At 47.6% G+C, this 24,780-nt stretch overlaps 1 protein-coding gene across 2 annotated transcripts in view; it reads left to right on the forward strand.

Annotated features, from left to right (window-relative positions):
- The window catches only part of NEIL3 (nei like DNA glycosylase 3), a 216,534-nt gene that overhangs the window by 133,336 nt on the left and 58,418 nt on the right, over positions 1–24,780 (forward strand). Inside the window, exons 10-11 of one of the 2 annotated variants that reach the window (XM_069631450.1) lie at positions 11,677–11,848; positions 18,541–18,640. In XM_069631450.1, the coding sequence (XP_069487551.1) occupies positions 11,677–11,848; positions 18,541–18,640 (272 nt within the window). The remainder of the gene's footprint in view (positions 1–11,676; positions 11,849–18,540; positions 18,641–24,780) is intronic. The other variant, XM_069631449.1, reaches the window with a different exon arrangement.

The raw sequence follows: 24,780 nt of genomic DNA on the forward strand, positions 1-24,780 counted from the left end.
GCGGCGGATTGTGGAGTTTTCCCCCTGGGCTTTTAGCGGCCTTAGCTGCGCGGAGCTGGTGGGCCCTTCCACCCACGCCTTGTGGAGTCCTGTGTGCCGGCCATCCTTAGTGGGCGGTCTTGGTGAGTGTCGGGGGGGGGGGGGGGGGGTCTCGACTCCCGTAGAGGTGAGTGCACCAGCCTTTTTTTTTGAGTGTGTGGAGCAGCGCTACGTGGACCTCCTCTTGGTGACAAGGGATTGTGGACCCCTCTGCCCATTTGGTTGTACCCTCCAGAGGACTGTGGTGGAGGGTGGGGGCATTCGAGCCCTGAGGCAGGGGGCATTTGTGTGCGGATCAGTGCTCAGTGGAGGACTTGGAGAGGTGCCCTCCCCTGGAAGTGCAGTGAGGTATACCCCTCTTCCTCTTCTTGGACAGTTTTTTTTCCCCATTTGGTTGTACCCTCCTAAGGACTGTGCTGGAGGGTGGGGGCATTTGAGATCTGAGGCAAGGAGCATTTGTGTAAGGAACAGTGACACTGTGGAGGACTTGGAGAAGTACCCTTCCCTGGAAGTGTGGTGAGGTGCCCCCTTTTGCTTCTCGGGCAGCCTTTCATGCACCTTGGAGCAGCTTTGAGTTGGACCCCTGAAGGGTCGGCCTGTGGTTTGGTCGTAGGGGACCCCCTCCCCCACCTTCCCCCATTTAAAATAGAGGCGGGGTGGGGCGCTGCTGGTGTTTGTCCTTGTGGTTGCAGGGGGGGGCCTAGATTATTTGCCTCATCTTGTACCCATACGTCATCCTAACCCTGTGAAATCTGAAATGAAAGACTTTCTTTATCCTTTGTTGGGGGTCGGACTGACCTGAGCGCGGTTGCCTTCTGTGGTTCCCGGTATCCCCCTGGAATGGGTAACCCAAAGAAGCAATCTAAGATGGAGCAATTTGCGAAGGCGGATAGAGCGACGGCCTGCCAGGGAGAGGAGTCCGGGGTCGCTCATATTGACATATCTGCTCTAAATCAGACCCTACTAGCCCTCAAGGGGAGTCCCGATAGTTTGGGAGTGAGGATCGATGCGCTCACCTGTAAGGTAGATGTATCGGCAATACAAATTGAGAAGCTGTGTAAACGAATGGCGGAGGCGGGGTAGGGGATTGGGAATGGGGAGGACAAGATCTCTGCTCTTCAAATAGAGGTGTCATCATTACAACAGGCAGTGAAGAGAGTAACGGCAAAGAATGATGATTTGGAAGGGAGATCAAGGAGGAACAATATAAGGATTACTGGGGTGGCTGAGTCCACTCATATTGATAACATGGAACTCTTTGTTGAAAAGTTGCTGAAGGAGGTTTTGGACGATCCGCAAGTTTCGGATATGTTTATGGTCGAAAGGGCCCATCGTTAATTGGTGGTTAGACCACCCCCGGGTGCCCCGGAAAGAGCTATCATAGCCCGAATCTTCAATTATATGGATCGTGATACCCTGTTGCGAGTGGCGAGGGAAAAGAAGAACTTGCAATGGGGCTCATCAGCTATACGCTTATTTCCTGATTTTAGTCAGCAGGTGCAGGATCAGAGGAAAACATTTCTAAGCGTCAAGGTCATGTTGCGGAAGAAGGGGATTCGCTATGCAATGATGTATCCTGCGAAACTCAGGGTGGTCCATGATGGTAGGGTGTCCTTCTTCACGAGCCCTGAATTGGCCGAGAGGTTTGCATCGAGCATTCCGTACTCTGGGCCCCCTGCCCCGATGTCCCCATGACCGGACTGGACTGGTGTGGTCATGGGACTGTTTACTGGTGCACGATGGGGCCCGTGTGAGCGCCATGTTAGATGTTGGCTAGTGATGGGACTGTACCGAATAATTCTATGTATCTGGTGGGTGATCGAACTGCGATGTGTAACCATGGTATGGAGTCTCCAAGCTTTATGAGCTGCAGATGTCGCCAGCTTCCCCCCAAGCCCAGTGGCTACTTAGCTTGGAGTTGTGACCTGTTGGTGGGGTTCGGGGTGGTGGGTGGGATGAGGGGGCCAGTAGATTGGGGTTTCTGGTGTGGGTGGAGGGAGGGGTCTGAGGTTAGGTTTGTTATTGGGTTGGTATAGTTTTGGTGGTGTTGGGGGAGGGTTCCAGGTTACTGTGTGCACAGACGGAGTGCTGCGTAAGATTATGCTTGTTGGAATTACTTACCTTGTACATGGCTTAGCCCTGACTTTGCACTTATTAGGATTCTCTCTTAATCTTGGGTGTGGTCATCCCGATATAATTATGCCCATGGGATGGGAGGATGAGCTCTTATTGGCGGAGACAATGTCTTGGGTTCGCCCGGACAGACTGGGCCCCTCTGTGGCGGCGCTCCGGTTGAAATTTTGGCGACTACAGCTCCTCCATCATGTACTTGCAGAGCGGTGCCATGAGTTCTCCTACGGGGCCAGGCTCTTCTGTCCCTTTAGACATAACTTTGCTCACATGGAATATTCGGGGACTTGCTAACGCAAAAAAGGTGCAACTCATATCTAATTATGCAAGGAATCATCAGGTTAATGTATTATGTTTACAGGAGACGCACCTGGGTAGAGGCTCTAGGCTCCCTGCCCTTTCTGGCTGGGGAATACATAGGTATGGATCCTCTTATTCCACACGTTCCTGAGGTGTTGCAACTTATATCCATCGCTCCTTAGAATTTAAACTTCACAAGCAGGTGGCGGACGAGGAGGGACGCTTTCTATTGGTGGCCAGGGAGATTGCGACTCAATCTGTTCTGTTTTTTAACATCTATGGCCCTAATTATGATTTTCCTGAATTCTTTCAAACATGCTCGGGGCAGCTGCGACTGTTCCCGGGTTATAAGATTGTGTGGGTGGGGGATTTCAATGTAGCCCTTTCTTCTACGTGGGATAGATCGGCATCGTCACAACGTCCAGTTCCTCATGCAGTGCAAAAATGGCAATCCATTATAGTCGATTACCCCTTGTTTGATGTGCAGCGGCGATGTCATCCTGATGCCAAGGAATTTACGTTCCACTCTAGTGTACACGGAAGTTTGTCTAGAATAGACTGTGTTTATGTCCCTGGGTTTGACCCGTGGGGTGGTCAGGGCAGATATTCTTTCACGTACTCTTTCGGACCATTCCCCAGTTCTGGTGGAATTTAAGGGACCCCCATCTTATCCTAGACCGCTTCGTTGGAGGTTCCGCGCCCGACCGTTAGAAGACTTGGTGTTTCGGGAGGCGCTTCGCCAGGCCATCAGAGTTCTCTCAGTTTAATGCAGAGTCGGTTCCCAGTTCAGGGGTGGTTTGGGAAACTTTTAAGGTGTTCCTGCGAGGCTGGTGCATGGGGTACTTAAGAGCATTCGCAGGGCAATTGTGCGTAAGGAAAGGGAAATGAGAAATCTTGAACTCCTTCAGGGGAATGCAGATTCTCCAGATCTGCAAACTACTCTTGCTGTGAGGAGGCGGGAGGTCCGGGCTCTGATGGATGATGAGGAGCAGTTCTTGGGTGACCCAGTGGCTGCAGCGAGATATGGGGAAGGAGATAGTCCGAGTAGGACCCTTGCCTGGGCTATTAGACAGGAGAACCACTTAGAGCCTATCTTGGAGGTGGAATCTCAGAGCGGTGCGCTCGTCAGGGATGTGCTGGGGATAAACAAGGTAGTTCGCCATTATGAACGGTTGTACACTGCCACTGGTTCGGCTGGGGATGATATTACCAACTTTCTTGATAGGGTTGCCTTGGGTTGGCTTGAACCGGAGGTGGGTGGGCTGCTTAATGAACCCCCCACGACAGAGGAACTCCGCAGGGTGATTATGTCACTTCCGAATGGGAATGCCCCAGGATTGGACGGCATATCGGCGGAATTATACAAGGCATACCCTGACTTACTTATTCCCCACCTCGGTAAAATGTTTGAGGAAGCGGCGTCCTCCGGGGTACTCTCGGAGTCCACGCGTACCGCACTGGTTACGGTATTACTCAAGCCCAACAAGGACCCTAAATCTTGCTCCTCTTATCGCCCCCTTTCATTGATAAATACTGATAACAAAATCATTGCTAAATTGCTTGCAGACCGGCTTCTCCCGCATATGCCAGTACTAATCCTTCCCGACCATGCGGGTTTCATTCCGGGGCGGTCCACTCAGAATAATTTGCGCAGATTATTTACTATGATGCATAATGTGAATCCAAAGGTCCCGATTGCAGTGGTAGCCTTGGATGCGGAAAAGGCGTTTGATTCTGTGGAATGGCCTTTCCTGTTTGAGGTCTTACGCCGCTTGGGTATTGGCTCTACGTATCTTGCCTGGATACGCCTTTTATATACAGCTCCGCGATCGAGGGTGTATACGAATGGGGTCCAGTCTACTCTATCTTTCTTACTCGGGGCACTAGGCAGGGCTGTCCCTTTTCCCCTCTTATTTGCCCTGGCTATTGAGCCGGTGGCCTGTGTATTGAGAGAATTCCACTCACATTGTGGTGTGATAATTCGGTCTTTTGCATCTATCATTTCACTCTATGCAGATGATACTCTTTTATACATAAAATATCCTCGAGTGAACCTGCAACCCGTGATGGGGAGATAGTTGCATTTGGCGCTTTGTCTGGGCTGCAGATAAACTGGGCCAAGTCTGAGGTGCTTCCACTTACACCGGGAGTAGCCCCGCAGGATGTGGGTGAGGCCTTTGCTTGGTGCCCACAGGGAATCCGGTATTTGGGTGTTAGGGTGTCCACTACCCCCGCTCTTTTGTATCAGGAAAACGATGTTTTGGCTTTGCAGCAATTGTAACATCGGGTGGATTCTTGGATCCGGCTTCCTATCTCTCAGGCGGCCCGTATCTCTCTCGTATGTTTTCAAAAACGTTCCGGTATGGCCCCCCGGTATCATTCTGGACTCGTATAGAATCTGTTGACTAGGCTAATCTGGGCGGGGAAGCGTTCCCGCATTTCCTTGCGCATAATGTACAGTTCATATGCCCAGGGGGGTTTTGAGGTTCCCAACATGTTTCTTTACTTTCTGTTGGCACAGATTCAGTATTCGGTTCGGTGGTGGTCCCCGACGAATGATATGCCGCTCTCGCAGCTCTATTGCTCTAACAGAAGACCTTAGGGGCTACCTCTGGGCTGTTCGGAAGCGCCATATGAAGTCAGAAGTTCAGCCTTTGGAGGTCACGCTCAGGGCCTGGGACAGTCTGGCGAGGTGGGCAGGGAATGGCCCGTGGTATTCACCCAGGATGGCCATATATAGGGTCCGTGGGATCCCCCTTACATTTGAACGCATTTTCATTCAACATTTGCAGAGTCTGCACATTCATACCCTAGGTGATGTGGCACCCCAGGGGAAATTTATAACCTGGGAAACTCTCAAGGCAAGGGGCGACTGTACTCCACTCACCCAATTGTTATATTTCCGCCTCCACGAGGTATTGAAGTCGAAATGGCCTGAGTTTCCTGAGGCCCCAGTAACCTCCCCGATTTTAGAGCATATTGTAGCTACGCCCTCCTCTAGGAAAGTGATCTCTTCCCTGTATTGTCTGACACAGGGGCTTGGGGTTTCTCCTTCTGCCTACAGGGCTAAATGGGAGGTTAGTATGGCTCGCTCTTTATCTGAGGATCGATGCAGGGGCATTCTTGCTCAGACTAAATTGATTGCCAGTAATAACAGATTTCGCCTGATACATTTAAAATGTTTGCACCAACTGTACTACTCCCCTCTGTCTTTACATAAACTGTTCCCCCTCCGGTCACCAGAGTGCAGGAGATGCCATAAATCCCCTGCTGATTTTTACCACGTAGCATGGTCTTCTTCCCATTTTCAGACTTGCGGTGGCTGAGGTGATGGAGCAGGTGTTGGAGACCTTGGTCCCTTTCACTCCAGAAACGTGGGTGCTATCGTGGGTAGAATTGCTTGTAAGCAACGATAGAAAGCTGTTTGGGATGGCTTCGGCGGTCGCCAAGTCCCTGGTGGCACGTGCATAGGGGTCATCTCAGGCACCTTCAATACACCAATGGAAAAATTGAATGTCGATGTATGAGCGTAGAGACAGGGGCCTAGGAGGCACATAAAATCTGGGGGGGACAGGGGACATCTTGGGGACTTTGTTTTATTTATTTATTGTGTTTTAGTCAGAGGTCGAAGTGGGCGGGAGCGGTCGGGAGCGGTGCTCCCATACTTTTTATTTTTAAGTTTCATCGTTCCTATACTTTTATTTTAAAATGAAACCGTTTTGGAATGGTTTAGTTTTAAAATAAAAGTGTAGGAAGAAGTTGAATCTTGCACTTCAGTGCACTGCACTGCACATGCCCATAAATAGCAGGTGTTTGTTTCGGGTTTGGATTGTGTGTGGAAGGGGGGCCAGGGATGGGGTTTGTGGGGAGTGGGGCTGGCCAGCAGAGAACATAGCTCCACTACTTCCTTTCGCACCCTTCGACCACTGGTTTTAGTCAAAGAACTCGACTTTTCACAAAATTAGAATTAAAATAGCAGTATGTATTAAAATACAAATATCACTGTATAAAACAAGAGAAAAGAAGAAAAGAAAACAAGAAAATTAAAGGATGCAGCAGCAAAGAACATGTCTTTGTATGTTGCATTTCTGGATTTTTCACCCGACTATGAGCTCATGATAAGAGAGGAAATAACAATTACTTCCAGTGGGCCACAGCTAGGATGCCAGCTCGTTAAGAGGCAGATCACCTGTAAGTGGACTCCTGCCAACTAAAGGAGTTGCAGCCTTTTCTACCAACTGCAAGTTGCTACTTTTTTTGTGTGGGGCAAGGAGACGTGCGTGTCTCTTGGAATGGAAGGATGGGGGTTTCAAAGAAAGAGGAAATCTTGTTTGTACCTCTGAGTAAGCCCTGTTATGGGAATAGAGGGACCAGGTGTGTGATGTTGCTGCTTTGTCCTCTGTGGGTGGGGGGGGGTTACAGCAAACGAGGATGAGCGATCGCAAGCCCACCCCCCTTATAAGCACTCCCCAGGTCCGCGGCCAGATGTGTCGGACCTGGGGGATGCCTAGTAGGTGGGGTATATGTGGACCGCACGATGAGTCTGGTCCCTCTTATTCCATCTCATGCTGGCTTCAGAGCCTAGCCTTTCTTTGCCTTTATTCTGAATGCAGAGCTGGACTCTGTTCCTTTCTTGTTTAACATTTGCTGGAAAGCCTGATCTATTTGATTCTCTCATATGTTACTAGGACGGCATGGTCCGCTGCCCTGTTACATTATTCAAAGAGCCCCTCTGGCCTTTCTTTGCCTCTCCCTTGTCTCACTGCTTGCTTGCTTAATACATACCTCCTTGTTTGAACACTCAACATATTTTTCCTAGCACAGCAATGGCAGCTGCAGTTTGTCTTAACTTCTATTTGTTCCGTGTCTTGAATTGGCCTCTTATTTCCGCTTTTCTGTCTGCTGCAGGGGAAAGGCATTTGCCAGTCACTGCCATGATGGTTCTACCTGGCCATAAGAGGGCAACAGCTAGCCAATATTGGAAGAACATGGGCATATTATGCCAGAGGCTGGCAACTGCCTTCATAATGCCTACACAAGAGTCACAACTCTTGCCTTTGTTTCTAACAGTATTTCAGTGGATGAAGAAATGCGAGAACACACATATTGCTTATAAATGAAGGGGATGATGTCACACTTGGGTAAGACACTTTGATCACGCCAGGAGCTAATTTCCAGCTGCAATTAAGCAATTACCTTTTAGACTTCTGGCTTTAAATAACGTTTGTATCACGAGCACGAGGGGTACCCTACTCGTGGGCATGGATTATTGGAGGGCATTCTTGCCCTGGTTTGGAGCCTGGCCCGTACAGCCATGATGGGGGTAGGGGCCTATTACTTTTGGTTGTACGTACCCTTTGAGGGTGGGCAGACATTGCCTCCTGCTTTAGCCCACTAACAGCTCTGGTTTGCAACGTTATCACACATACCTGTCAGGTGGCATGTAACTCAATGCTACTAATGTTATCAGCCTCAGAATTCTGGAATCCTTTGCCACATCAACTAGGGTACAGGCTTGCCACCTGAGACTTACCCATGTCTGAGTCAGCATCTGTCGCCCTGTGGGGAAGACGCACACAGAAAGAGCAGGGCACAGTGCCCTTGTGGGTTTTTCACACTTCCTCAGGGTGGGCACAATTCACTCCACAGAGAAAGTGGCACATGCTGGGCAACATCTCCCACTTTGACAATGTCACCCAAAGAGTGAAATTGGCCATTTGAAATACCCCTTTCGACTTATTATTGCACAATTCACACTGATGGGTTTAAGCAACTGCTTAACGCGAGATGGCAATTAAGGGCATTTGCCAACGCACTCAAGAAGCACAGGACACCCTCTTACCGCGACATGCCATGCTCACTCATTCTGATCACAAATTGCCATTTATCTGGGGTCATGTTAAATGTATTTATTTATGTATTACATGTGTAGCATCACGCAAAACCCCCAAGCATCAAGGCGCAAAGAAAACTGCATGCAGTGGACCACTTCCATTGGCTCACATTTTTACTTTTCCGCCACATAATGGAAGATTTTAGCGTAAAAGGCAGGTGAAATCACATTGCTTTTCCACTTTGGAAGAGTGTAAATACCTTGCGCAATTAGCGATTGCTAGCGGAATTGACGATGGCTTACTCTGGACTCTGCCCGCTTTTACCAGGTTTCATTTCCAAGCGGATCCCAGAGGAATCCCTTTCCTTATTTCCAGCATGAAAAGCCATGCTGGCAGTAAGGCCGCATTTGTCTGGTGGAGCGGGAAATACAGGGGGTTCTGGTGTGTCCACTCGGCTCCCGAACTCCACTCAGAAAATGCACGAAAACCTGGTCAATTAGAAAAAGCAAAAGTAAGTGTTTTCCACCACTTTATCTGAACCAATTGACCTGGAAAATGCTGTGTTGCATTGGAAGCTGAATGCATTCACTCTGCCTATTATCCCACCGGAAGATTAAACCAGGTGCTGAGCACAGGTGTTATATATTCCTGAGCACAATCTGCATTTGGAGCATTAACTAACAGAGCCACCTTACAAATGATATCTCATCTGGGGCTTTACCATCTTAACCCCTTAACGGCCATGGGTATTTCCCCCCAGTGCTAAGGCCTTTTTTGGGGTTTTCGGTATGTCGCCTTTGAATCCCTTGTAACTTCTTTGTTACATGAGATATGTCGGCCCCTTTTTTCCCATATGGAGGCGGTCGTAACGCCACCCAGGAATCCTAGTTTGCTGTAGGGGGATGAGAGAAAATAACCAAAAAGGAGAACATTTGGTTTTTTTTCAGAAAATGCCAATAAAATGTTGTACAAAGAAGCCTGTGATGTTTTCCTTGTAAGAGCTAGGAACAAATTTGCTTGCTATGCTGGATTCGCCATTTTCCAGGCTTTCAAGAACAGATTTAGTGGAAACCAAAATAACATATTTTGATATGCTAATCAGCCGTTTTGTGAGAGGTAGGCGATTTTGGTGTTTTTTGTCCAATAAGACATGCGTGGACGGAATGGAAGAAAAGGGTAGGAATGCTGATTGGGAAGCCAGAAAGGCATATATTTCTGAAAAGTAGACAATATTCCAAGTTCAGCAAGGGGTGATTTGCGCAGGTCAGGCAACAACTATGTAGGGAAAGATTCCATAGTTTGGGGGGAAATCGTGAAAATGACAGAAAGAAAAACACAATTTCCGCACATTTCACTCTGGTCACCCACCGAAACACGCAGCCAACAACACATGACCTACCTTCCCGCATTCCCACAGGTTTCCCGACGAAAACGGTAAGCACATGTGTGGGTGCGCCTACCTGGGTGCAAAGAGAAAAGCCTAAAACACTGGTAACGCCAAGTCTTTTCGCATAGCAGATTTTCAGGAATTTTGCTCACGTGGACAACCTACAGATTTGGGCCTACGGTGTCGAAGCCACGTAGGAAAACGGGGAACCCCATGCATTTCCGAAAAGAAGACGCCCGTGGGAATCCACAGAGGTCTGACTTGCACAAATTGCCCCATAATTTATGACCCACAATCCCTGCCAAATTCTGAAAAAAAAATCCCCCCCAACTCACAAGCGCTCTGTGATGAACTTTCCAACCACTTTCACAACATTGCGCTTGAAAGACATTGCACCATTGTTAGGCAAAGTTTGTATGCAGTACCCTCTGGGAACACTACAAACAACTCTGACTGCAGGTATAGGAAACCAACCTTTGGTATAAGCTTGTACTACATAGTTTTGGTAGCATGTAGAGCAGCCAGGCTTATCTTAAGAGGGGTCAATGTGAGATATAGGTGAGTTGTGCAGAGATTCACAGTGACAAGTGAACAAATGAACACTTAAACTCAAAGTTTCTTGAATAAACAATTATTAATTTATCTATCAGTCAGTTAGAATAATCCTTCTTCAGAAGGGGGCAATATAATAGTAACGCACAAATACACTTAAATACTGTACACTTAGTTTCTAAATCAGTAAAGACCCTTTTGGGATGGCCCACACACACAACCTACACCCTCAAGTGACTTCAATAGCTAGGGTTCTGGAGACATTAATATCTTACTGTTTGCATTTAGAATACTGTTATAAATTGGTAAAAGGAAAAGGTTATTAGAACAACAAGAGACCACAAATATTCTTAAGCAGGCAAATACTTTTGGAGTCATTCAGCATAACATGCTAGGCCAAAGTCTTATATAGGATGAAGCACTTCTTCATGTTGATGCATTTAAATCGCATTGGATGAAAGCGCTATATAAATAACAAGTTATTATCTATTTGAGAGAAAGATGGTAATAATGAAAGCAATTTAAATGGTACCTGTCTGCAAGATGCTAGTAGAAGGAGCATGGGAATACACTAGGTTGTAAGATCTTTTCCATGTGTTTCTATGGCTTCTAATGCTTTGTGTTGACTTTAATGCTTTACTATGCAATTTTATGATTTGCTATAATATCAGAGGGATACACGCATCACATCATTTCTTACTCGCCAAGCGTCGAATATCCCTAGCTAGTGGTGAGTGACAATTTTGCGCCATAGCTATATGTTATTTCATGTTTGTCTTCCCATTGATGCCTCTGACTGATCCCGGTACTAAGACACTGGAATTATACATTCCAATATGCGTACCAACTAAGGCACCTCAGTTGTCAATTGAACCCCCACCCCCTCTCCCCTAACAGATGTGAAACTTCAGAGCACTACAAAGCTACAATCAATTTACATAACACACTCTGGGCCAATGCATCATAGCACCACATGGAAATAAGGCACCCCTTTGGTACAAATGACTGTGCTCTTGACACAGAACACCTAGAAACTGACCCGCACCGGAGCTCATGGTACGTCTGGTCTGCACGCATCCAACACAACAGCATTTTCCCCTCTAATATGACAGCCCACCATCTCTTTCAGGTCTGCCACAGTGCCTGGAGACCATGGTTGTGGAGCCTGGTGTAAATCCAAGTAGTGTAGCATGTATATTGTGACGAAATTGGTGAACATAGACTATGAAGTAATATGCACTTATTTAATTATGTTTTGTGTGAGGAACCTGAAGATCACCTAACAATTTGTTTCGCACTGAACATGTGCACATTTTTGTGCAGTCAATTTGTCGGAGAAAAGTGTTTTTCCCCTATCCTGTTAATAGCAGACTGCTACTGTCTATTGTGGATAATCTCTTTTCTTACCTTAATTGTAACTTTTCATCTTAACAGTGAGCCTCCGGTTAATGTTGCAGGGGGTATTCCTTCAAATGCTGGTAGCCCACTGTGTAGTAAACACAACCGTACCACAGTTCTTCGAGTTGTGAGGAAGGACGGGGATAACAAGGGGAGACAATTTTATACTTGTTCCTTACCCAAGGAAACACAATGTGAATTTTTTGAAGTAAGTATATGATTCTTAAATGATTTTCAAGCCATGACATTATATCCATTTTCTTACCTTGGGTTACATGTTTAATCCTGTTAAAATGTTTTTAAAACAATGTGACTAGTACTACATTTGTTTTTTAGCACAATGTATTTTGGGGTGTAACGAAGGTACTGCAGCATTCCATTGCCATTTTTTTGCTAGTCTTTCCCAGACATATAGCCTCGATCTTTGCTGCTCTGTGAACCATTCACAACTAATCATTACTCGGTTGTGGCTCTATAGATGTTGGGCATGCATATTGGACTGTGTGTGCATCCACAAAGAGGTTTGTGTTAAGGGAAAATACCTCCTGGGGAGTCTGGTACAAGGAGTAACAGCAATGTGACATGACATAACATATGAATATCACTCAGGAAAGAAAGAAAATGTGGATCATCCCAACATACACTTGGCATGGCAGTCACTATGTTTAGATCAGGCAAAACAAATCGTATCCCTCTCATGGAACTTTCAAGTTGGAATCACTAAAACTGTGGGCATAATTCAAATGTAAGGATGCAATGCTGCCAGAGTTTTGTCTGATGTATAATGGTACTCTGACTTGCACATCACTTACTCGTGATAGTTTTCTCTCGCACTGCTTTGGCATTTCCACATTGGCTAGCATTTTATCCATTCTAGTTTGGTGTGTGTGTGTGTGTGTGTGTGTGTGTTTGTATGTGCGTGCCTTGTTGGGATTGTGGCATGGGTTATGGGGGGCATGAGCGTGCCTGAGTTTGTATGAATGGGTTAGACGTGCAGGTTTTCTTTTGCGAGTGTGTGTGTGTGTGTGTGTGTGTATATGTGTGAATGCTGCTCCTGTAGGTGTTCTTCTGTGTGAGTGCAGTGGGTTGAATGCCTCTTTCTGCACTATGGATTGCGCTAACCATGCACGTAGTGGCTAACCCTTAGTCTGTTATTTGTGTTCCTACTTCCGAAGGAGCCCTCAGCCATTGCTCAATTCATGCAATGCAAAGAGTTAACAATGTCAGCTAAACCCATAAACAACGTGCGCCCGCAAGGCAGCATCCAAAGGTGGCAGCATTATACACTTCAGCTGGATGCACTTCAGTCCTGTGGAGACTGTTTTTCTGAGCTCAAGACCTCCGTGGATGATGGCTGGTGTGTGATCTCAAGGCCACAAAAAGCTTGTAGGAGCTCTCATTAAAGCATCTTCACATTGGGCTGGGGGACCTTAACATGAGAGCTGGCGTTGCTTCTGGCTGCATCTTCTGGGAATTGGCTGGTCAGATTTGCTTTGTTGAGGTCTTCAAAAGCCTCATAATTACATGTGCTTTTATGCAGGATTTCAAAACTACACATTTTCCATTTGCTTAATCGAGGTCTCCCTCACACTGGAACATTTTGATATGATATGGTATTTATAACGCGCCTATACACACGTGTTTCAAGGCGCGAGTGTTTTGACTTTTATAAACTGCGCTGAAGTCAGTACACAGATATCATCCCTGGGGATTCAGGGTAGGGGGAGGGCAGCTCTGGGCAATGGGAAAGCTGACCAAAGAACACGGAAGGGCGGTAAAGTGTTTGATTTTTAGAGTTGTCATTCCCATAATCTATAAAGGACACCGCTAACTAATGCTGTAACTCTCCCTGTTTACTCTTTTACGGAGCGCACAGACCCTTATTAGGACATTCACTGTTTATAAAGGTGCGCAAACAGGAGGAAAACCTATCTGGGGAAGGTAGAACAAAAAGGGATGTTGTGAGATAATAAACAGTGTCTGGATTGCGCAAGCAGTACTATGGGCCTCATTACAAGTTTAGCGGTGCTGGGCAAGTGCTGGTAATTCCGTGACTGGCACTTTTACTGCACCGCAAATGTTTGCCGGTGGGGGTCACTGATTTACCTCCAGCCAAAAGCTGGAGGCAAGTCAGGCTCCCACCTACAAAAAACTGCTGGTAATTCCGGCAATCCCCTCCCAGTCCTATAGGATGGGGATTTACTGCCCTTTCCGCCACCTGTAATATCCTGCAAACTCAGGGACATAAGACGGTGGAAACGGTAGGTCAGTTTGTCGGTACCCCGCTGGAATTGCCGGCGGGATACCGGAAAACCTTGGAGGCACTATGTATCCCTTTCTCTAGACGGACCAGTGGTGCAGAGTCCAAAAGTACAAGCCCTGTTTTAGAAAGCAAGGTTCCTGAGGGTCCCGTTTGGATAGTTTTTAACAGTCGGTTGCAGTCTCAGGGAGTTAGTGTCTCTGTGCTCTTCATTCGTTGTGGTGGGGTCTGCTTCTTCCCCATTATCCTACCTCTTGCACGCCTTCTTCCTCTGTCCGCCTCCTCCTACTTCTCAAATTCCCCCTTCTCTCCCAGCAACACCAGATTTCTAGAATGCTAGTGGACCCTGACTGCCTGCAGTACTGCGTGTCCTGCCAATGTGCTTTGGAAATGTTAAGTGAAACTATTCACCTTCCTCCACAAAGAGCAATGGGGTAATTGGATCCACTCAAGGTCGTCCGGTGCGGATCGCGGCAGAGGCGCGGCTGCTTGTTCGAAAGGACAAAAAGAAACCCTGCAAGAGGTCAAGATCACACAGTGGGGGTTCACGGCGTCACTCATATTTGTTTTTAACGAAAAGGAGCCACCACTCCAAGGTGGGCCATGAGGAAGAGGCTCCACGCGTACCTTTTCCCGTCAAATCCTCTACTCCAGAGAACTGGGAGGCTGTCCCTTTGACGATGCTAGACATCTTTGCCAAGGCCCCGATGCCAATGGACACTGCATTGGTGCCATCGACTCTAGTCCTGGCGGATCCCACCACATTTGGACAAGCCACTAGGGATTCCGCACTGAAAGACGTGAAAAGATCCCGACGAAGGGACTCGCCATTCCGTCTTCGGACGTTGGCCCCCTCATCTATGATGCCAGACCAGTGGCACCAATGACGCCGGAGTCCTGAAAGAGTTTGTTACACTCCCGAAAAGAGCATGTATGTTCCAGTTAGAGGACATTTATGATGAGCAAGGGATCCTGTTCCTTTCAGACTTAAACAATTCCACCCCAGGCAAGTGAGACTTGCAGAGGAGTTTTATGTGGAACAGTGACTTGGTGGACCTAGCAGCCAGCTTTCAGGTGGCAAGTGGCCTGAACGCCTCACTATAGGTCGACAATATCCCTGCTGCCACCCCTGGCAAGCCAGAGGAAGCTTTCTAGCACCTGATTGTGAAGGTGGTCTGACTGTCGACCTCCTCGCGGCCTAAGGTGCAGTATGACCTTACGACATCTTGGACGAGGGTCCTAAGAAGGAGACTTTGCTGCCTTTCAATAAGGCAGTGGAGGGGCCTCTAATGAAACTGTGGGCCAAAACGGTGCCAGTACTCGGTGGACCATGACCTTGCCAAGGAACACAGGCCGGCCCCTTCGGACCCCTTATTTCTCTCTGCTGTGAGGGGTCAGAAATGAAAGCCGGACAAAGTTTTCATGTTTTTGGTCAACAACATTTATTAAATAATAATGGGTTGGGAAAATGCGCCTCTGATCCTATTCTAAAGAGGAACTTCCCTACCTAAACCCAAAAAGGATCTGTCAGGATGTCAATAAATTAAAAGCGGTCCTTTTGGCCAAAACATCCTATCCTAACCCTCACACTACAAACCAAACAATAAAATGCGCAAGGAAATGTCTTCAACTTGATATTGACAAAATAATGTTTACAATTGTACACAATTGAAAGTAAGAATAGCTCCAACAAAACAATGTTCTCCAAGGTGGAAGCCCTTTGATCCAGAGTGTGAACCCTTCACCTGGATTCTTAAGCAGGATGGCAATATATTTTACTAACCGTTCCTTTGTGTGTCTTCTTGATTTTTGATTCGCAAGGTTCCTGTTTATGCAACAAGTTCTGTACCAGTCCTTTTTTGTAACCCAAATTTCTCCTTTGTAGAAAAGTCTTTCTTGAGTATTTCTGAAGGCTTTGCAAACTGCCTGGTGTACTCCCCTGCCAGGACTCTTTATGCAATGCCAACTGCCTGGTGTACTCTCCTGCAGAACTTCACTTGTGGTTTTCACTTGCCTGGTATACTCCCCTGCCAAGACTTCTTATGATATTCAATTGCCTGGTTTCCTTCCCTTGCCATGACTTCTCATACGTTTCAATGGCCTGGTGCCTTTTCCTTGCCAGGACTTTTCAGTTTCTCTGAATCTCACACTGTATATATTGCTCTTGGCTTGGTATATATGTTTGCGGTAAGGTTTGTTCAAGCTTTTCCACACACTTCATCTCATGCATTTATAGCTCATTGGGGATTGTACTTTGTCTTTTCTGCATTTAAGCAGTCTTCTTGAAGTAATTTTAACAATGGTATTGCATTAAAATTGTCATTGGCGTGCTCGCCGGAACACCCTGGGGTCCCCACTGCCTTTAGGGTGGACTCACCAGTTCTATACAGCATCTCCAGTCCGCTTAACCCGCTTTCCACATTGGATTGTGCAGACGTCTTTCTGGCTGCCTTTGCTGCTCCACGGTCAAATGCCTGTTTCTCTTCAGGTCCCAGCATGGAGAGCGATGCCTCTTCGAGCTTCTGAGCGCTGTGAGAAACCTGAAGGTGTCTCACCCGCCAGTCCTTGGGGATCTGTCATCCAGTTGGCCAGGACATGGCCATCGTTATTGGATCCAGTTCCTGGAGGTGGACCAGTGCAGGAGGACCACATGGATGGGGCGGTCCTCAGGGAGTGAAAGTGGGACACGTAGGGGTGAGACATGGTATCTCCCTTCCTTATGACACCTTTTCCCCATCCAGCCCAGTTGGATATTTAGAAACTCTACCCCACCCACCCTTTTCCAAAATGAACACATCTCACTGTGAGCGACAACGGACTACAACAAGAGCCGTTTACATGACATGTCCTAACACAAGGGTTAGGCAGAGTCAGGCTACTGCCGACAACTACACACACACCTGACTGCCCTTTTCCCTTCCCCATTGTCTTGGGAGGATAGCTCAGGGGCAACATGGTCTCCTTGGAAACAAGACGACACGGAGCAATACAGATTCAATCCCTGTGTCCCTGCTTAGAAACCTCTGGGTATTTATCTTCTCATATCCATAGGGATAAAAGGCGGAGAACGAGAGCACACTCTGAGCAAGGCCAAACGGACGATGAAGCAGGACGGCAGTTCAAACAGAGGAGAAATTCGGCGAGACCTGAAAGGACGTCAAGGAGGGAGTTGCCCTTGCCCTTTTCAACCCAGACCCGCAAAGCCTCCGACAAAGCAAACATCAGACCGGGAATCGCAGCTGGCGAATGGTGTGATGGATGTCAGCTGAACATAGAACCCTCCCGCACTGATAGCCAGGGTGAGGAAACCTGGTTGCCATTGTGGTACCGTCCTTGACTCCAGCGGCAAAAGAAACGCCAACAAGTTCAGCACAGCCGATGAGTCTGAAGAACCTGATAGTGGACCGGACTGTTATGCTCAAGGTTGCAGTGGCAACATCAACAAACTTGGTACCAGAGAGAGAGTGGTCCTGCGCCACGTGGGCACTCATTCGAAGGTCTCTAGCTGGTACCCATCTACTGAACAAAGAGAATGTGGAATTACAAAAGTATTGGTACTACAAGTACCAAGAGGCCATAGGGAAGGCTGGCATAAGAGGTGAAGGTGGTCATAATGGGTCAAGCCAAACCCATTGCACAATCGAAAGTCCTTGACACGTTGCAGAGGTTTTGACAATTGTGGAATTGTGAACCCGACTGAGGGAATTGTGAAACCAGCGTTTGTACCTGGCTGAGGGGGAACGCTGTGCGAACTGTGATTTTGTGAAGCCTGCACTTGCCGTAGTCTAACAAGAGTGACCCAGTGAGCTGTGATCGCCCTTAGGAAGTCTCTGTTTAAAATTGGCAAGTGTTTTGGAAGGTCTGCACCTGGATGAGGGGGACCTAACTAAAACTAGATGGTTGTCCAAAAAGACATTTAGACTTTTGAATATTACAAACAATGAGATTGTGATTGAAAGGCGGTAGTGTACCCGAATGAGCGACGTCAAGAGAAAAGCTAAGGCAAGTGAATCCAACAATCTGAAGAAGCTAAGTGAACTACATTGTGACAACCGGTATGAACTAGACTGAGGGTTGTCCACAGTGAATGGCTGGTCTGTGTCCGACTGATGGAGGCTGATGACAGAGAGGGATCGGAGCCTGGCTGAGGGGATCCAAGGGTGAAGGGTAATCCACTGATGTGAAGATTAGCAGAAGGAACTTTTGTTTTGTTGTTTTGGCATATCAGGCCCTGGGCACAAAAGAGCTTGATATAGAGAAAAGGTACTTTAACCTTGTGTCAGAGAAGTCTAAGAGTGTGCTGTGCTCAGGAGACTCGCCTTGTCCCATGCTGAAAACGTGGGGGTTAGGGAGACCCCAGGCATAACTTCCTGACTTATAATTCTGTGAAACACTTTGTTCTTTTCTTGTGAACATTATCCCACACTATTTTTGTAGCATAGCGGTAAGGATTGGCAAGAGGCCCTTTTTATTTGACTAGACTCCACTAGGACTGTATTATTTGATGGTCGTAGCTTGCTCCCATCTTAGATTTAGGTTTAGATTAGGCATTTATCTCACCCATTTCATAAACAGTTTAATAAACATCCTTGAACCGTGATCACTTGTCTGTCTTAATTGATACCATGCCTTTCTTACAGCAACCAGGACCCCTCTTGCGGCTCCCAGCATCTCCACAGCACTTCCATCTCTTGCACAGCGTTTCTCCTATCTGGGCGGCCTTCTCTGCGACGCACACTGGTATGTGATTCTCATGTTCGTGAGCCTCTGCATAGGGGCCGACGCCTTCTTCTGCACTACCACACTCAGTAGTGCAGTTTCCATCTTTAAATGGCCCACGCACAGGTGATTTGGAAAAACAACCAGACTGCATATTGTGCTTCGAGCTTGTGTTACCTGGTTCAAACTCCTTCATCCTCCTCGTCTCAGTATTTGGGTGATTCGGGGCGTTGAAGTCCATGGGTGTTATTGGACACATGGTGTTTAAATAGATTCTAAGTGATCCGACCGCAGCTGATTTTGCCACGGCCGAAATGTTCGCATGAGAAAGGTGCAAACTCCCAAAAGTTTGCACCTTTCACATACAAACACACTTACATATTACAGGGGCTGCAGGGGTTTCCCTTGCAACCCCCGCTCACTATACTGTAACATTAAGGTGTTGGGTGTTGGGGTCCTCCTCATGGGAAAGTGGAGATACTGTGTCTCATCCAATGAAGTCATGACAACTACCCGGGAGATGTCTCCTCTCATCTGATCCTCTCTCATAAAGCCGCCCCCAGGGTCGGGATCAGGTAGCAGCTGCCGTCCCCTGGCCAACGGGAGGAGGTCACTGCCAGAGAATCAGTGATGACTACATTGGATTCATCACACTGCCCAAGCTTCCCAGAGAGTTTGGTGATATAGGCCACTACAGTGAGCCTCGAAACCACCTCATTTTCATTGTTGTCCATGTATAGGGAGAGAAAAAGGTTGGCTGCATGGGGCAGGAAGTTTTTCGGCTCTTCGAGTCTGGGGTCTCTGGTGTGTCCATGTCTCTTGTGCCTTGGCCAAGGTTTCCTCTGGCCTGTGGTCAGCTGGTGGCTGAGCACATCCCAGAAGTAGAGCTGCAGGGTGGCTTCAAGACCCTTATTAAAGACAGCAAGGAAGCCTCCTGACAGATTTTGCAGTCTGACCTGGAAGGATTGCAAGGATGATGGCCACCAGCACCATTTTGCAGCATTTTTAGTGGCTGAGGACGTCGGGGTTTGCTACTGACATCCAGGAAAAATTCCTGGACATGCCCTTTAGCATGAACTTGTTGGGCACCAAGGCTGGAGAGTCCCTCCAGACGTTTGAAGCCTCTGAGGTGACCGACAAGTCACTAGGGCTAGCTGTGCAGCAACAGTGGCCAGCAAGCCCGGCAGGCTGGGGTTTTCACCACTTATGCCCAGAAGTGTAGAGGTCGGAATTCCTAAGGGCAGGCAAGGACAACATTTTCCCTATAGGGGTATGGCCGCAGTGCAGTTAGAAGAGACGCTTCCACTTCATTGGTGCCCTCTGCAACCCCTGGTGCAAATCTTATGTGAAGTGAACTTCCACCATTTATCCCTTGTGGGGCAGGATATACCTGTTTGGCAAAGAATGGAACAATTCCACTGCAGAAACCTGGGCCTTACACGTCATTCATCTGGGATACTGCCTTCATTTTGCCCTCGCCCTCCAGACAACTCCCCTTGCCTCCAGAACCTCTCCTGCTGGAGGTGATCTGACCGCTTCTGGTAAAAGGGGCCATTGAGCTGATACCCTGCTCGGAACGAGGAAGAGGTTGGTACTCAACCTATTTTTGGGTGCCAAAGAAGGGCAGAGGTCTTGAGACCCACCTTGGATCTGCAGCTCGTGAACGTGTGCTTGTGCAAGGACAAGTTCAAGATGGTCACTCTGGCCTAGATCCAGCAGGTCCTGGATGTGAACGACTGGTTAGTCTCCCAGGATCTCCAGGATGCCTAATTCCATGTGTCCATCCACAAGAAGCTCAGGAAGTACCTGAAATGTTCATTCCAGTTCAAACGCCTCCCTTTTAGACTCTCTTCTGCACTCAGGGTTTTCACCAAGCTGCTAGCTTTAGTGGTGGCTTGCCTCAAGAGGTAATGCATTCATGCCTTTCCCTACCTGGACAACTGCCTTGTCCATGCCCGCTCACCAGATCTAGCATTAGCTCACCTTTACTGGACATACATTCAAGTCGTCTCAGGTTTCGCCCTCCCATTTATCGGTGTGCTCTTGGACACTCACTTGGGTCAGGGTTTCCCACCCTAGGACAGAGTGACCAAGCTCTTCAAGATGGTCCAGGTTTTCCAACCTTAGACCACAGTTTCCAGCCTCAGCATTTCTGTGCTTGCTGGGTCTTATGGCATCATTAATCTTTGTGGTACCAGATGCCCGACTGCACATGAGGTCCCTACAGTGGTTCCTGAGCATGCAGTGGTCTCAGTTTAAGGAATGGAATTCAGACCACCTTCTGGTCTCGCAGAGAGGGTGTCCAGAGACATAGAGTGGTGGTCGGTGTACTACAACCTCGTAAAGGGGCCACTTTTCCATCAGGGCTGCAGCAATCATCTCCCAGACCTTATGGTGAGTAGACTGCAGTCCCCATCGTAGTGCCGGGAGCATATTAATCTGCATGAGCTGATGGCGATCGGTCTGGCACTGGTTGCTTTCCTCCCTTCTGTGACGGTAAAGACGTTACTGGTCCTGATGAACAATATTGTAGCCATTCACTACCTCAACAAGATGGGTGGCGTGGGCTCCTTGCCGCTGTGTAGAGAAGCAATGTGATTGTGGTTCTGGAGAACAGGGTGTCTGACTGTGAAGAATATAAGTATTGGGTTCGACGTTATACCTGTCTGCTTATGACCACTCTGTTATGATTAAATTGACAGCAGGCAGCGTTCACCCTTCCACAAAGCCCACCCAAAAAAGGACCTTGAAATGGTATTAGTGAACAATTAGGTTGGATAAAGGGACTCACGCACTGCCTCCCTATATTTTCACAAGTAATCTCATGGTTGGATTGAATTGAGGTACTCCAAATAGCTGATCTCAAAATTTCTATTTATTATTGATATAGTCAGCCGACACGTGTTTCGACCCAGAGGTCATTCTCAAAGCTGCATAATAGATTTAATATACAATTCAATATGAGCAAATGAAAATATGGTATATCAACAGTAAAAAGTTGTCATGACAATCATATTTGTATCAAACGATTACAAAATCGAATAAACAGAACATTGTCATAGTTTCTCGGACTGTGGCCCATCTGGCTGGCAAGGAAAACACTCTGCGGACACACTGAGCAGGCAGTCATTGGCCTCCCATGAGTGGGAGCTCTGCCAGGAACATATGGAGGAGGATTTCTCCCTCTGGGGTACTCCTCAGGTGGATCTCTTCGCTTTGTGAGAAATCAGAAGGTATCTCACCCGCTAGTCCCCGGGGACTTGTCCTCCAGGTGGCCAGGACACAAGCAATGCTTTTGGATCCATTTCTTGGGGGTGGACCAGTGCAGGAGGATCACCTGGGTGAAGGGTCCTCAGGGAGTGGAACACCGGATTGTGAGACGTGATATCCCTCTCTTCCCTGTAACACCTTTATCCCATCCTACCAGATGGGATATTTAGAATCTCAACCCCATCCCCTCTCTTCCTGCATGAACACGTTTATGGGAGAAAACGGTCTCGCACCCAAGCCCTGTACATGCCATGTCCCAATAATATGGTCAGGCAATTATTGACAATCACTCACACCTGATTTCCATTACACTTCCCCACACAGATAAAAGGTGGAGCACGAAAGCACACTGATCGAGGCAAAACACACAAAGGTACAGCAGTTTCGAGCTGGCAGTTGAACGAGGGGAGAAAGATGGCCTGGCACGAGAGGTTTGTGAAAGGGGCAACACCCTTGACCTATTTGCCAGAAAACATAAGACCGGAAAACAAAGCTAAAGAATCCTGCATTGTGTGTCGGAGATATCGTGGGTCCTCACGCGTAACTGACCAAGGCGGGGAGGAGCAGCAGACGCAGTGGTGTCGCCCTTGGCTCCAAGAACAAATAAGCAACAGAGAACACAGCCGGTGAGTTGGGGAGATCAATGCCAGAAGATCTGTGTTGAAGTCAAGGTTGCAAGCGGCAACATAGTAAATTGAGCGCTGGAAGGAACAGTGTTGAACGCGTGTGAAAGACGAGAGTGAAGCTAAATTGCTGGTGAATATTTGAACATTATTAGAAGAAAAGATACAATACTGTTGGAGTGGTCCGGCACTGTGAATGTGCTCAGTCGAAGGTCTCTGTACGGTATCCTGACAACAGGAAACGAAAGCATAAGATCGGTGTAAATTGTGTGAAGTCCATCGAAGTGGTCCTGCGACGGTTTAAGCAAAACCCATTGCACATTCTAAAGTCTTTGATTCTGGTATGAAAAGAGGATCTGAGCCTGAACGAGGGAGCCCAAATTGTGAACGTTGTAGAAAAGGGGTCTCAGCGGGGGCACCCGTGGTTCGAGCACGAAGGAGGGAGACCAGTCTTGAACTTATGAAAGTGAAACCCTGGCAAAGGAAAGGAACTTTTGTGTTTTGTTTGCTGCATCAGGCCCTCTACGATAAGACACTATCATTGTGAGAGAGACTTTGGCGCAAGACTCTGTAAGGGAGGCATGGCATCAACAGTAAGACTGACATAAATGACCACAGTTCAAGGGTGTTTATTGAACTTCAACAAGGGTATGATGAACGCTTATCTAATCCCAAATCTACAGATGGGAGCAAGTGACGATCATCAGATAACGCAGTCTTAGTGGTGTCTTGACAAAATAAAGGGCCTATACTAAGAAACCTATTGCCAATCCTTACCTCTAAATACAAATAGTGTGGGGTAGTGTTTATGAAAAAGAAAGAAGTCTTCACAAAAATGATATATCAGGATGTTCAGGCCGTTGGCCTCTCTTCCCCACGTTTTCAGCACAGGACAAGGTGGTTCACTCGAGCATAGCACAATCTCTGGCATCTTAGGCACAAGGATATGGTTCAATCACTAGCATCAGGGCCTTCTGTGCCCAAGTCTCTTTACTTATCAAAGTCTCTTGATTCAGAGGGTCTGATGTACCAAAACAAACAAAGTTCTTTTCCTCTCACAAGTAGTCACTTCTGGTGATTCACTTTTCATCCTGGATCCCCCTCTTCTGGGCTCAGGTCCCCTTTTTACAATGTTCACTCGGGTGACTCACGGTTCACCCTAGATCCCCCTCAGTCGGCTCAGATCCCCTATTTACAATTAGTCTCCCTCTGCCGGGTGCAAACCAATTTCAATTAGTATCAACTACCAAAGACTTTATAATGTGCACAGGGTTTAGCTTGACCCGTTCCAGGACTACTTTGATGTCACAATTCCTTTTACATTTGCCACCTCTGTTGGATACCTAAAAGAGACCTTCGAATTAGCACACATGTGGTGCCAGATGACTCTGTTTACGGTATATGGTTTGGCTTCAAAAGTTCAGTCGCTCATCTGCTCGTCACATAAGCGTCACACACTGTTCTCTTCAGATTTCTCTCTACAATGTTGCCGCTTGTAAACTTGGCTCTAACACAGACTGGTCCGGTATCAGTCTCCCTGACTCACCTGCTGTGCTGACTTTACTGGTGCTACTTTGTTGTAGGAGCCAAGGACAGTTATCGACGCGGGAGAGCTTCTGGTACCTCTGACACACGGTGCAGGTTTCTTCAGCTTTAATTCCAGGTCTTATGTTTCTTATTCTTGAAGACTCTTGAAACGAAGTCTTCCTCCGAAAAGGTCACTTCCCTCCTTACAACCCTCTCCGGTCTTGCTGTCTTTCTCCTCGTATTAAACTGCCATCTTGGAACTGCTGCTTCCTAGTGGGTTTTGCCTTGCTCAGAGTGTGCTTTTGTGCTCTGCCTTTTTATCTGTGTGGGGGGGAAGTGTGATGGAAGTCAGGTGTGTGTAATAAACGGTAATTGCCTGACCATTGTATTGGGACATGTCAGGTATACAGCTCTGGTGTTAGTCCGTTTTCTCTCACAGTGGGCTGTCTGTGAGAAAGTGTTGTGTTGGGAAAGGGGGAAGGGGTTGAGTTCCTTGGTATCCTACTTGGTAGGATGGGGAAAAGGTGTTACAGGGAAGGGGATACCGCGTCTCGCCGTTCGGTGTCCCACTTCCACTCCCCAAAGATCCCTCATCCAGTGATCCTCCACACAGGTCCATCCCCAAGAACTAGATCTGAAAGCCACCCGGATGACAGATCCCCAGGGACTAGCGGGTGAGACACCTTCAGGTTTCTCAGAACCCTGATGCCTATGTGTGAACTGTTAACTCGTGGCCAAGAA

Source organism: Ambystoma mexicanum, chromosome 6q (genome assembly GCF_040938575.1).
Source record: "Ambystoma mexicanum isolate Mex_15411 chromosome 6q, UKY_AmexF1_1, whole genome shotgun sequence".
Taxonomy (NCBI): domain Eukaryota; kingdom Metazoa; phylum Chordata; class Amphibia; order Caudata; family Ambystomatidae; genus Ambystoma; species Ambystoma mexicanum.